This window comes from Lolium perenne, chromosome 6 (assembly GCF_019359855.2).
Source record: "Lolium perenne isolate Kyuss_39 chromosome 6, Kyuss_2.0, whole genome shotgun sequence".
Classification (NCBI taxonomy): domain Eukaryota; kingdom Viridiplantae; phylum Streptophyta; class Magnoliopsida; order Poales; family Poaceae; genus Lolium; species Lolium perenne.
In genome coordinates, this window is record NC_067249.2 from 76,969,251 (window position 1) to 76,981,916 (window position 12,666).

The 12,666-nt window shown below is 46.4% G+C and overlaps 1 protein-coding gene across 1 annotated transcript; it reads right to left on the reverse strand.

Annotated features, from left to right (window-relative positions):
- Window positions 1-7,835: 7,835 nt before the first annotated feature.
- On the reverse strand, window positions 7,836-9,458 carry LOC127307747 (uncharacterized). Its single transcript, XM_071821353.1, has 5 exons — window positions 9,297-9,458; window positions 8,981-9,215; window positions 8,810-8,882; window positions 8,446-8,709; window positions 7,836-8,368 (listed from the first exon to the last, which is right to left on the reverse strand). The coding sequence occupies exons 3-5, from the start codon at window positions 8,877-8,879 to the stop codon at window positions 7,923-7,925; spliced, it is 780 nt and encodes a 259-aa protein (XP_071677454.1). The 5' UTR covers window positions 8,880-8,882; window positions 8,981-9,215; window positions 9,297-9,458; the 3' UTR covers window positions 7,836-7,922.
- Between the last annotated feature and the right edge of the window lie 3,208 nt (window positions 9,459-12,666).

A 12,666-nucleotide genomic window follows, 5' to 3' on the forward strand; every position in this document is an offset into this window, starting at 1 on the left:
CACCCTCCCGTTTGGATGCATATGCGTATCTGGCGGAGCCCATGGAGATGACGTTCGGAAGGTTCCACTTTCGCGTCGAGAAGGAAGGATCGTATCGTGTCGAGATTCCGATTTCGTCGGGATCATCAGTGGCCGATTCCGATTTTTCAAGCTATGCATCGTCAAACGAGTCAGGAGAAGAAGAAACCTCGGCGACACGCTACGTCAGTATCAGAGCAAGAGAGAAACTCGCCAAGATCTTCAACGACATATCGTTTGAGTCATCTGCGGACTCATATATAAGCGATGGCTCAAGTGATGTCGACAGTCATGACTTCATCGACAAATCTCTCACAGTGGGCAAGGTCTTCATCAATCTCAACGATGATGTCACCAAACCCAACATAGATCTGAGTACAAGGTATCATCAGATTTATGCCATTGAAGGTCAAGAGGAGACATCGAGGCTTTCGACGCTTGGGAAATCCATACGTCGATCCCTCCAATCTGCGACAAGGCTTGGGCAACAAATACGTCGGGCCAGAGCCGAGAGATAGTGTTCAACTTTCACAAGCAACGTGGGACAGAGATGCGAGAGCTATGAACGGCACATAACCAATGGCTACCACAGCCACACCGTAAGAATTGCAAGCATATCAATATAGGCTCGCACGAGCTGCCAGGGAATTGGAAAAACAGACAAATTGAGTTGAACAGGAGAAAGGAGGCAGCTTCGCATCCAGCAGAGAAGGGCAGATTTAAGTCGACAATCTAGAACTACGGGTGATAGCCATCGGGAGGCGCGGAACAGAGCAAGATCAAGGCTGCAACACATACCCGAGGCGTAAAGAGAACACTTGGTTCAAAACCTCGACATGTCCTTTATGTCGATAGATACAAGAGGAAACATCATCCCTAAGACACCAGAGGCTGGGTATATGGCGACACATGCTTTTATCCTTGCATCTAAACCACCTCCGGGTGACCCAAGGGAAACACTGTACAATATGGCGGTAGCAGGAGTTGGAGCTATGGGGACAGCGTTTATATCAACGCCTCCCGAAGGAGTGGCAAGGCAAAATAGTCCGCGACCCGCAAAGAAGCAACAGCGGCAAGCACCTGAAGGGCCAAGTGGAGCAAGAGACACAAGAAAGACAAGCAAGAGTCGACAGAGCGCGGCAAAGCAGAAGGGATCATCGGCAATCCCCAGAACTTAACGACGAAGATATGTGCGGCTTACCATGCTTCACGAGGAGAGTCCGAAAAACGCGAGTCCCCTCAGGATTCAAGTTACCCGATAATTTCAAGAAATTCGACGGCCTTCAAGATCCAGAGGATTGGCTAGTCGACTATCTGGAGACGGTGAAGCTGACAGGAGGAACTAGGGCAACAGCCATGCAAAGCATCCAGGTGCACCTAAGTGGTGCCGCACGATCATGGATAAAGAAACTCGCTCCAGGATCCATCGACAAACTGGGAAAGTTTCGAGGACGTGTTCGTCAAGAACTTCAGATCCACGTGCAAAACCCGCATCATTAGAGGAGTTGAGAGCGTGTCGACAAAAGCCGTATGAGCCAATGAGAAAGTACATCCGTAGGTGGAATATCATCAAAAACTCGGCAGAAAACATATCTGACGATATATCAATAGATTCATTAGTCGCAGGAGTCAGTCGTGTAGACTATGTCGAGGATTTGCGAAGGACCAATCCAAGGACAAGATCCGCGTTGATGGAGATAGCAAATAAATGGGCAGATGGAGAAGACGCTGTCCACAACAAACGACACAGTCGCCGCAGGAGGACCGTGGTCGAAACTATCAACCGAGGCGAAGATTTCCTCGGACGTACCAGAACTACGACGCCCCAGGACAAATTTCGGCAGGTTTTCGGACAAATACAGGAGGCAACAGAGATGATTACCAGAGAAGCAGTGAACAGCGAGGTGATAATAGGGATGATTCACGCAACAGGCAAAATAGTGGGCCGAGGTTTCCAAGACCTTTCGTGTCCCCCGAGGAAATGCTGAACGGACCGTGCCAGATGCACTTCTTCCTCGACAGCAACGGGAAAAGACAGTCAGGGCACCTGCAGAAAGACTGTCGAAATTTTCAGGCAATGTTCAGATACGCAGAAAATGCTCACGCTCGAGCAGCACAGAGAAACCCTCGGGAGCCTAGGAGCGAGGTTCATCTACCGCCACCTCCCGCGATTACAGAGGACAATCGACACCAGCTAAGAATAGCGGCAGCACCTGCACCACCACCCTATGTTGATCCTAACTCCAACGGAGCAGTGTTGATGATTCAGAAGGGAAGGCCGTCCAATAGAGCTCAAAAAGTAATCTCACGACAGGTGTTTATGGCAGAGAAAATGCCTCCACCAACAGTTGAGTACCTTAATTGGTCAGGACAAGATATCGGCTTCACAATAGCAGATCATCCGCAGCAAGTTCCTCGACCAGGGCAGTCAGCACTTATCCTGCCAGCAGTTATCGCAGGATTTGATGTCTCTCGAGTGTTCATAGACGGCGGCAGCAGCTTGAACCTCATGTATGCAGATACATTGAGGAAGATGAACATATCCTTAGCAAACTTGAAACCAACAGACACAAGGTTCCACGGCATCACACCGGAGAAACCAAGTTATCCATTGGGAAAGATCAATCTTGACGTTCAGTTTGGGACCCGAGAAAATTATAGAATCGAAAGGCTCGAGTTCGAAGTTGTCGATTTTCCATCACAATATCATGCTCTGTTGGGACGACCAGCATATGCTCGATTTATGGCAGTACCACACTATACATACCTGTTGTGGAGGTTGCCCGGACCAAAAGGACCAATCACAGTCAAGGGAAGCTTTGCCTTAGCCGATAAGTGCGACAAGGATTTTCACAGGTTGGCAGAAACTTTCGGGATGCAAGCCGAGTACTTGGCGTCAAAAAGCTTGTCTGATTACGACGCATCGCGTACGCTGGAAGGCCAAATAAAGAATCAACTTTCAACACAGAGAAAAATTCTAAGGAGGTGCAGATTCACCCGACAGATCCAAAAAAGACGACATCTATCGCAAACGATATGGATATCGCATAGGAAAGCGCGCTCGTCAAGTTCCTCCGTGAGAACTGGAAAATCTTTGCATGGTGTCCAGCTGACATGCCAGGAGTACCTGTGGAACTTGCCGAGCACCACCTAAATTTGGATCCAACAAATAAACCAATCAGACAACCTTTGCGGCGTTTTCTGAACCAAACCGCAAAGCCATGCTCTCGAAATAAATCGACTCAAGAAGCTGGTTTTATCCGAGAACTATCTACCGAAGCCACCTGGGTCGCTCACCCTGTGATGGTGCCGAAGAAAAACACGCCAGTCCTTCGCATGGGCGTCGACTGCACGTGTCTCAACACACATGGTCCTCAGGATCCCTTTCCCTCCCAAGGATCGATCAAATTATCGACTCCACGGCAGGTTGCGAACGTCTTTCCTTCTTGATGCATACTCTGGTTATAACCAGATCAGATTAAAAGAAGATGATGAAGCCAAGACAGCGTTTATTACACCTTACGGCGTGTTTTGCTACAAGACAATGCCCTTTGGTCTAAAAATGCGGGAGCAACATATCGAGGATGATGCGTATGTTTAGCAACACAGATCGGGAAAAACGTGCAAGTATACATCGATGATGTCGTCATAACATCAAAAAGGGGACAACGTTGATCGAGGATCTCAAAGAAACTTTTGACAACCTCGACAAATTCTGCCTCAAACTGAACCCGACGAAGTGTTCTTTAAGGCGTCCCAAATAGGAGAACTTACGGGGTTTCTAGTTTCGGCAAGAGGGATTGAAGCAAATCCCGACAAAATACAAGCCATAGTAACCATGAGAAAGCCAACAAAGTTGAAAGAAATACAGCAGCTAACTGGGCGAGTCGCAGCTTTGAGCAGGTTCGTTGCCAGGTTAGGAGAAAAAGCATTACCATTTTATGCGCCGATAAAACAAGGAGATAAATTCCGGTGGAACGAAGAGGCCGACAGAGCTTTCGAGGATCTGAAGCGAAAAATCTCGACACCACCAATCCCGGTGGCTCCAAAGGAAAAGGAACCTCTCCCGCTATATATTGCAGCCACGCCCCAAGTGGTTAGCACGGTATTAGTTGTCGAAAGAGAAGAAGAAGGGAAAATCCATGGAGTGCAGCGCCAAGCATACTTCGTGGAGCGAAGTCTTGTCACCTTCAAAACAAAGGTACCCTCAGTACCAAAAACTAGCATATGGAGTGTTCACGACAAAGCACGAAATTGCGCCACTATTTTTCGGCACACCCGATCATAGTGGTCAATGAAGCTCCCTTATCAAATATACCGAATAACCTGTGAAGCTACGGGTCGTGTCTCCCTTTGGGGAATAGAACTTTCCCCTCGGGACATCACGTATGAAAAAAGAAAAGCAATAAAGTCGCAAATACTGCCAGACTTCATCGCAGAATGGATGGAGTTACAAAATACAGGACCTCCAGATTTATCGAGAACTTGGACCATGAACTTTGATGGGTCCAAGAGACTAGAAGGAGCTGGCGCAGGAGTAGTACTCATATCACCTGAAGGCGACAAATTGAAGTACATCCTCCGGATGACGTTCCTTAACGCATCTAACAATGAAGCAGAATATGAGGCTCTCATACACGGGATGAAGATGGCAAAAGCCTCATGGAGCAACTCGATTAAAAATCTTTGGCGACTCACAGTTGGTGGCTCAGCAAGTTATGAACCAATGTGATGCAATCAATGATAGCATGATGGCATACAAGGAGGTGTACAACGAGCTTGAGAAGTTATTCGATGGATGCGAAGTAAATCATATTAGCAGGTTGAGCAACGACGAAGCCGACGTTCTTGCAAACATCGGGTCACAGTGCCTTCCAGTCCCGCCAGGTGTATTCTGGGAAGAGATAACAGAGAGATCCACTAAGCCAACAAAGTCAAAAAAGAAGGAGAAGAAACCCTCGGGAGCTGCCAAGGAAAAGCAAGAAGACGAAGAAGAGGATCAGGACTTGGTCATGATGATACAGATACCGTGGATGCAGCCGTACATATCATACATCATGAGGAAAGAAATACCCGATGATCCAGTTGAAGCAAGGCGAGTAATTCGACGCTCCAAAGCTTTTACGGTGGTCAAGGGAGAATTGTATAAGCGAAGTATTTCGGGCGTCTTGCAAAGGTGCGTCACACCCGAAGAAGGAAGAATAATTCTGAAGGATGTACACGAAGGAATATGTGGCCACCACGCAAGTAGTCGAGCTATTGCAGCCAAGGTTTTTCGGGCAGGATTCTACTGGTTGACAGCAATCGAGGACGCCAAGGACATAGTAAGAACTTGCGACGCGTGTCAAAGGTTTGCCGCAAAACCCCACTCTCCAGCAGCAGAGCTAGCACCAATACCATTGTCATGGCCCTTTGCTCAATGGGGACTTGATATGGTGGGTAAGTTACACAAATCCTGGCCAGGAGGAAAGGAGTACATGCTAGTAGCTGTCGATAAGTTTACAAAGTGGATAGAAGCGAAGCCGATAAATTCACCAGATGGAGCATCCGCAGTAAAATTCGTAAAAGGCCTCGTCTTCAGATTTGGAGTGCCCCACAAAGATCGTCACGTACAACGGCAGTAACTTCACATCCCATGAATTCAAAGATTATTGCGAAGAGGTGGGTATTAAGCTGAACTTTGCGTCAGTTGCACATCCTCAAACCAATGGGCAAGTCGAGAAAGCCAATGGCATCATCTGCAATGGTATCAAGAAGCGCTTGTTAGGACCACTGGAAAAAGCTCGACATACCTGGCCAGAAGAACTACCAAGCGTGTTGTGGAGCATCCGAACAACACCAAACACAAAGAACGCAGGAAACTCCGTTTTTCCTGGTTCATGGAGCAGAGGCAGTACTACCAATCGAGATAGAGCACAACTCTCCACGTGTCGCTGAATATGATGAAGAAACGTCGAGAAGAGTGCTAGAAGACGACGTCGACGCACTTGATGAAGCTCGAGATGAAGTATTATCTCGGGTAACCAAATATCAACAGGACTTGAAGAATTACCACAGTCGACGCTATGCGGCCAAGATCTTTTCAGGTGGGAGACCTAGTTCTTCGGCTCACGCAAAAAAGTCATGAAAAACTCGAGTCACCATGGCTTGGCCCGTACATTGTCACGGAAGTAATTGGAGGAGGAGCATACAGAATAAAGGACAAGAAGACAGGGGTGGAGGAGCCAAACCCCTGGAACGTGGCGCAACTTAGGCGTTTTTACGCCTAGAGTCAAAAATATAGTCTTTGTAAAGCTTCAATGTACTGAAACGCCCGCGAGTTTTCAGACGCACTCTTTTCCTTTTTCGGGGCACCGAGTGGGGCCGGAGAAGGTTTTTAATGAGGCGGGCTCGCGGTGCTGCAATATAATAAAGATAGTGACAATATAACTTTTCTTCTTTATCGACATGACCAAAGTCTTCGCTCCGACGAATATCAATATAGTTCATCGACAAAAGAAAAAACTTGCCTTGGTATTCAAATACCTCGTGAGTCAACAAAAATACAAAATAGTGCTCAATAAAAAGCTTGGGGGCTCATATTCGCCTTAAACATATAAATGCCTTGGTTCAAAACCTCGCAAGTATATAAATATAGTAAAGAGTCACCGAAACACTCGGGGGCTAAACAAACAGAGAAATATAATGATTGCTTTACAATATAGTCATGGATTACAAAGAAGAAATATCTACAAGAAGAAACTAACTAGTCTTGATTCAATATGTCATCAAGAGTAACTCTGTTTTCCTCAGGAGCAGCACCAAGAAAATCGGCATAATGGCCATCGGCAAAAAAGTCGGCATCCATCCGAAGCAGGTCCTCAATCATTTCTTCGGCTATAGGCGTAACCTTCGTGTTAATCCTGTCAACACCAACTCTCCGCCGTTTTACTTTTTGGTGAACCTTCTCGACAACCTGGGTAAGGTCAAGCTTCGAGTGGCAGATTTGGAGCATGATAAGAGCAAATCCGGGCGCCAGCTACTAGTTGAGCTTTGACAAAATCATGGATACTGCGAGCATCCTTGAACCTTTCCATCAATTCAGGAAGAGTTTTTGGTTGGACGTTGCGAGGAAACATGGAGTTGTAAACCATGGACAAGGTCTTGGTACAGAAGTCGAGGAAATCGCGAGTTTGAGAGGCGCGATCTTGAAATCTGACAATTTGGCGGGTCCTTTCCGGGGTAGCCCAAAACAAAGAACCATGGTCCAAGGAGAGATTAACAAGGAGGGTTGTCCTAGCATTCACCCTTTCTTCCTCGGCAGCAGCATCAGTAAAGGCACCTATCAAAACAAAAAAGCGGAAACCTTCAAAGAAACAATAGTATGCAGATAAAGGATATCAGCGGATGAAACAGGCATACCCGACATATCTGCACTGGCTTCATTCATTAATTCGAGCATGAAATTTTCTCGAATAGTCGCCTTTTCAGCCTCGGAAGCAGCAATTTCCTTAGCAGCTACGGCCTCGCGAGCTTGTTGAAGAGCAATTTTTTCGGCTTCAGATGACTTACGAGATTGCTCCATCATCACAAGTGTTTGCTTCTTCGCATACTGAAGTTGTTGCCGAAGTTCATCCAGTTCTTGCGACAAGGTATCGTCGACAGGAGCGGTATCACCAAAAGCTTTCCTCGCGCGGGAAGAAGAAGGCGAAACATTGGAAGGAGCAGAAGATGGAGTATAGTTATCAAATATCAACTGAAAAATAAACAAGACAACATCAAATAACAAGCAAAGATAGAAGTCTTCATTAATCTCTGGGAATAATTACAAAGGCATTACAGTGGAGTTAAGAAAGTACGTGTCGCCAAATGACTACTTTGGCGACAGAAGCAAAAGAAACAGAAAGAAAAACAGAGGCATGCAACTAGACCTCCGGCCTCGAGGAGCTAGGAGTCGAAGCTGGCTTGATCCCCAGATACGCCAAGATCTTCTTCGTGTTGGGCTTGGCTGCCTTGATCAGCGACCTCCATCTCGAATGCTCTATCTGGCTGGTGTCGCCAACCTTCATCCAATCAAGCGTCTGTTGGCTGTCAGCAACCAGGGCAACAGTACTCTCGACAGCAACCTTCATATTCTCCTGACGCATCTTCAATCCCAGGTCTTCCGACGAATTGAAAAGCTTGGCAAGGGCAAGGAAAGTCGAAGGTTCCTCTTTCTTCGGGAAGAAGTAGGGGAACAACGCCGACAAACTTGCACTGGCATTGGCCACGCCTTCACGAATTTCGCGCCCATGGAACTCCAGAAGAGAAAGTGCATCAAGGAGAGGGTCATTGACAGGATTATCCAGATCAAAATCCTGGTTTGTTTGGGCTGCCACACGAGACAAGACATCACCAACAACCAAGAAACAGGAAGTGCAGTAAAATAAAAGGGATTGATAATATTACTCAGAGTACGTCGACTTTGCGACTTCAAACGCTTGAGGATTCCTTCGTCACGAGAAGCTTGTGCAGCTTTGTGCTCATCCAAGGCAGCTGTCGCATCCTCAAGTTTCTTCTGCAGTTCCTCGACACCAGCAGCTTTCGCCTTAGCTTCATCAGCTTCGACCTTGGCTTTGCTAGCAGCGAGTTCGGCTTTCTTGCGAGCCGCCTCACTTTGCTCAAGTTTTTGAGCCAGTGCGTCGGCGCGTTCGTTAGCCTCTGAAAGTTTTTCTGTCGAGATATGAAAAAGAAAGAAAAGAAAGATCAAAAAATAGCGACAAGCAACAGGAATAGAAAGTCAAAGAAAAATAGCAAGTATAAAAGTCGTTACCTTCGGCTCTGGCGGCATATTCACGGTACCCAACAAATTGGGACCCGATCCGAAGAAGCTCTTTGATCATTGGCTGTTCAAAGGTAAGTACATCAAAAGAAACATCGGCATGAAAAAGAGAAAAGGTGTGAAAAAACAAAATAAGGAAAATATAGATGCCGACAAACTTACATCATCTAAGAGCAGAGTCGACGAACTGCCCAACTGAGGGGCAGGATCAACAATCTTTTCAACCCGTGCCCTTTTTGGTGAAGGGGCACGGGGGCTCGAAGGAGGAGTAGATGTATTAACATTTTGTTGAGGAGGCGACGATTCCTCCCCTTCAACTGGTTTTTCTGAAATAACTAAAGTATGTGACGTGCTCGTACGAGCAGCCACATCTAAAGTTGGTGTTTCTTCATCATCACTGCGACAAAATAGTGGCAGCATAAAAAGCAAGGCAAAATAAAATTCTTCAAATAGAAAAGGAAAAGAGCAAGGAACCTACGAGCTGATGATACTCTCGATGTATGGATCATAAGTTGCTTTTTGAGGTGCAGGAGCAGTTTCTTCGGGTTTCGAGGTCCCGGAATCTTCGGCATTGCTCCTTTTCCTTTTGCTCTTCGGAGAAACAGCAGGAGGAGGAGATTGCGCTGATGTTGTATCTTCAGAGGCAGCATCCTTCAGAGATCCCGCAGATTTTCGAGAATCTGCGGGTTCATTCACAAAAGAGGGGGTCTCCTGGTTGACATCATCGACAACGGCTCTTTCTTCGACCTCTCCATCCTCAGGAAGAGGAGGAAGGGAGGCCATAGTAGGATGATTCTACAAAGAAATAGTGACAAAAGAGAATAAGTGAGATACCACTGCAAATAAGATACGAGGAACAGTTCAAAACAAGATAAAACTTCGAGAAGACAAAATACCTCGGGAAGAGGATTGGAAGCACTGTATGGTTCCACTCGACAGGAGGAGGGAATAGGATCCTTCTTGCCTAATCGAGAAATTCTTCGAACCAATTTTTCCAAGTCCTTTACAGAAAGATCACTGGAGATTCTGTTGGCGTCATTTTCACCAGAATACGTCCAAAGGGGATTTTTGCGAGCCTGAAGAGGCTGCACTCTAATCCTAAGGAAGTAGGCAGTAATTTGAACACCAGATAGCTCTTTGCCTCGAGTGTTTTGAAGATGACGGATACGAGCCATGAGCGCCTCTGTCGCTTTTTTCTCTTCTTCAGAAGCTTCGGCATCCCAGGAACGGCGACGCTGAATCTTGGCACTTCCGTCGAAAGGAACTATGTTGTGCTCCACAGAATTGGCGCTTTCTTCGTGGATGTAGAGCCACTTTTTGCGCCATCCTTGGACAGAATCAGGAAACTTGACGTCGAAATAATCGACATCAGTCCGAACACAGATAACAACGCCACCTATGTTATAAGTGACGTTGTGGGAGCCATTACGGCGGAGGCAGAAAATGCGCTTCCACAGAGCCCAATTGGGAGTGATTCCGAGGAAGCATTCGCAAAGTGTGATAAAAATAGAAATGTGAAGGATGGAATTGGGAGTCAACCGGTGCGATTGAATCCCATAAACAAAAAGAAGGCCGCGGAGGAAATCGTGGATTGGGGTTGAAAGGCCGCGGATCAGATGATCAACAAAACTAACCCGATACTCCATTGGAGGCTTGGGGTAGCTTTCTTCGCTAGGAAAGCGGATGGCGTTCTCCTTCGTCATGAGGCCGAGCCTCTTCAGCGTGTTGATGTCTTGATTGGAGATTTTGGATCTCTCCCACTCAAGATCCTCGGCGGCCATCTTGGATTCCGGCGTGCTGTGGCGAGTCAGACGCGTGCGCGGTGGCATCAACGGCAGTGAGCAGAGCAATGTATGTGCGTACGGAAGATTGGAGAGAGTTGGGCGCAGGGGAAGTTTTGCGAAGAGGAACAGGTGAGCGGCGCAAGCGAGGGGATGAACGAAGGTTGAAGAAGGGTTTATATAAGATTCGGGTGAAGCAGTGTGCCGTTGGATGAAGAAATCGTGTGGTGAGGATGGATCTTCTAGACACAAGGGCAAAAGAGTATTTTTACTGAAATAGGCGTTACCGTACGTGCGCCAGGAAAAGCGGAGGACGTGTGTCCACTACTTGCACGACGTGTCAACGTAGTCGAAGCAATGGACCCACAGGGGCAGAAAAATCACGACTATTCGAGGAGGATGAAGTAAATTTGATTAAGGGAAGTATGTCGACAAGAAAAACGGCGACAGAAAGAATTATTCAATACCTCGGGAACCTTTGGTCAAATACAAGTTTTTGCCCAAATGCTCGGGGGCTACTTCAGAAAAAAGTAAATTTTCGAGTATGATAAATATAGAAATTGCGGGAGCCTACAACCAAGCACAAGTCCTTGGCTGTAGCCTCGGGGGCTACTCCCATCGAGAACGCTGTTCGCGCACCCGAGAGATAAAAAAAAAAGAGAGAAGAAGAAAGAGATCATATTGGGAAATAATGAAAATATAGCGACAAGGTGGACTAAAATGTTGAGCCTACAACCAAGCACAAGTTCTTGGTTGTAGCCTCAAGTTACTCCCATCGGGAACGCTGTTCGCGTGCCCGATGAAATTAACAAAAATAGAAAAACAAGAGAGTATATTTCGAGTTATAATTAACTCTACATATACTCCCATCGGGAGAACAATATAAGTCATATATGACTCGATAAAATGTGCCATTCCAACAGCCGGAAAAGCACTCGACAATATATTCTCAGAACGCCGAAGTTGCGATCAATTTCTGAATGCCGCAAATTTGCGAAGGTAAGACCCAGATCCGTTCACTGGGCGTGGCATCGCCAAAGATCGCGTCTGCTACTTTTATCCGTATCAACAGATACGAAGAAAAATCCTAACGGACGCGTTAGGTACCCGATAAATTTGACTGGGACTCGACAGAATGGTAAGACCTTAAGCGGCACCTGTCGACGTTTACACCAGTATCCCGAGATCATGTCCGGGGACGTGATTTTGAAGTAGGTTTTTGCGGATTGCCACTAGAGCAGTTAACTAGTACCTGATCCGTCAGATGAACTAGCCCCAATTACCAGTATCCCTGTACAATATAGAATTTTATGTGAAGAAATATAAAAGGTTAAAGCTTTCGAGTAAAAATAAACAATGGAGATTTTCCCTGACTCTACGATTCAAGCAAAATCTCGGGGGCTACTGACATAGGCATCCCAAATGGGCCTGCCGAAGATGGTACCCGGGGTTTACTGGAGGCCCAATACCCGAAGAATAAGAAGATTCGGGAGCCCAAGATTTACTAAGGAAAGATAGAGTTGTAATAGGAAGTGTTGTTTGTAATCTGGCGGGATGAGTTAGAAACCGTCCCGGACTCTGTAAACTTGTATAGCACGAATCCCTCGGCTTCACCTCATATATAAGGGGGAGTCGAGGGACAAAGAATGAACCGAATCATTGTCTGCAAACCCTAGTTTTCACAATCGTCGAGTACTTTTCGGCTGAAACCTTCGAGATCTACTTACCCTCTACTTCTAACTAAACCCTAGCCTACAATCCATAGGCATTGACAAGTTAATCCCTTGTCATCGTGGTAGACCAAACTTGACATGGGAGGAGTCCGTTAAGAGAGATCTGAAGGTTTGGAATATCGACAAAGATTTAGCCATGGACAGGGGTGCGTGGAAGTTAACTATCCACGTTCCGGAACCATGACTTGGCTTCGAGATCTTATGGGTTTCAATTCTAGCCTACCCCAACTTGTTTGGGACTGAAAGGCTTGGTTGTTGTTGTTGTTGTTGTTGTTGTTGTTCGAGTATGATGTTTCTCTGCATTAACTTGTAGATCTTCTTGTTATTTTCAAAA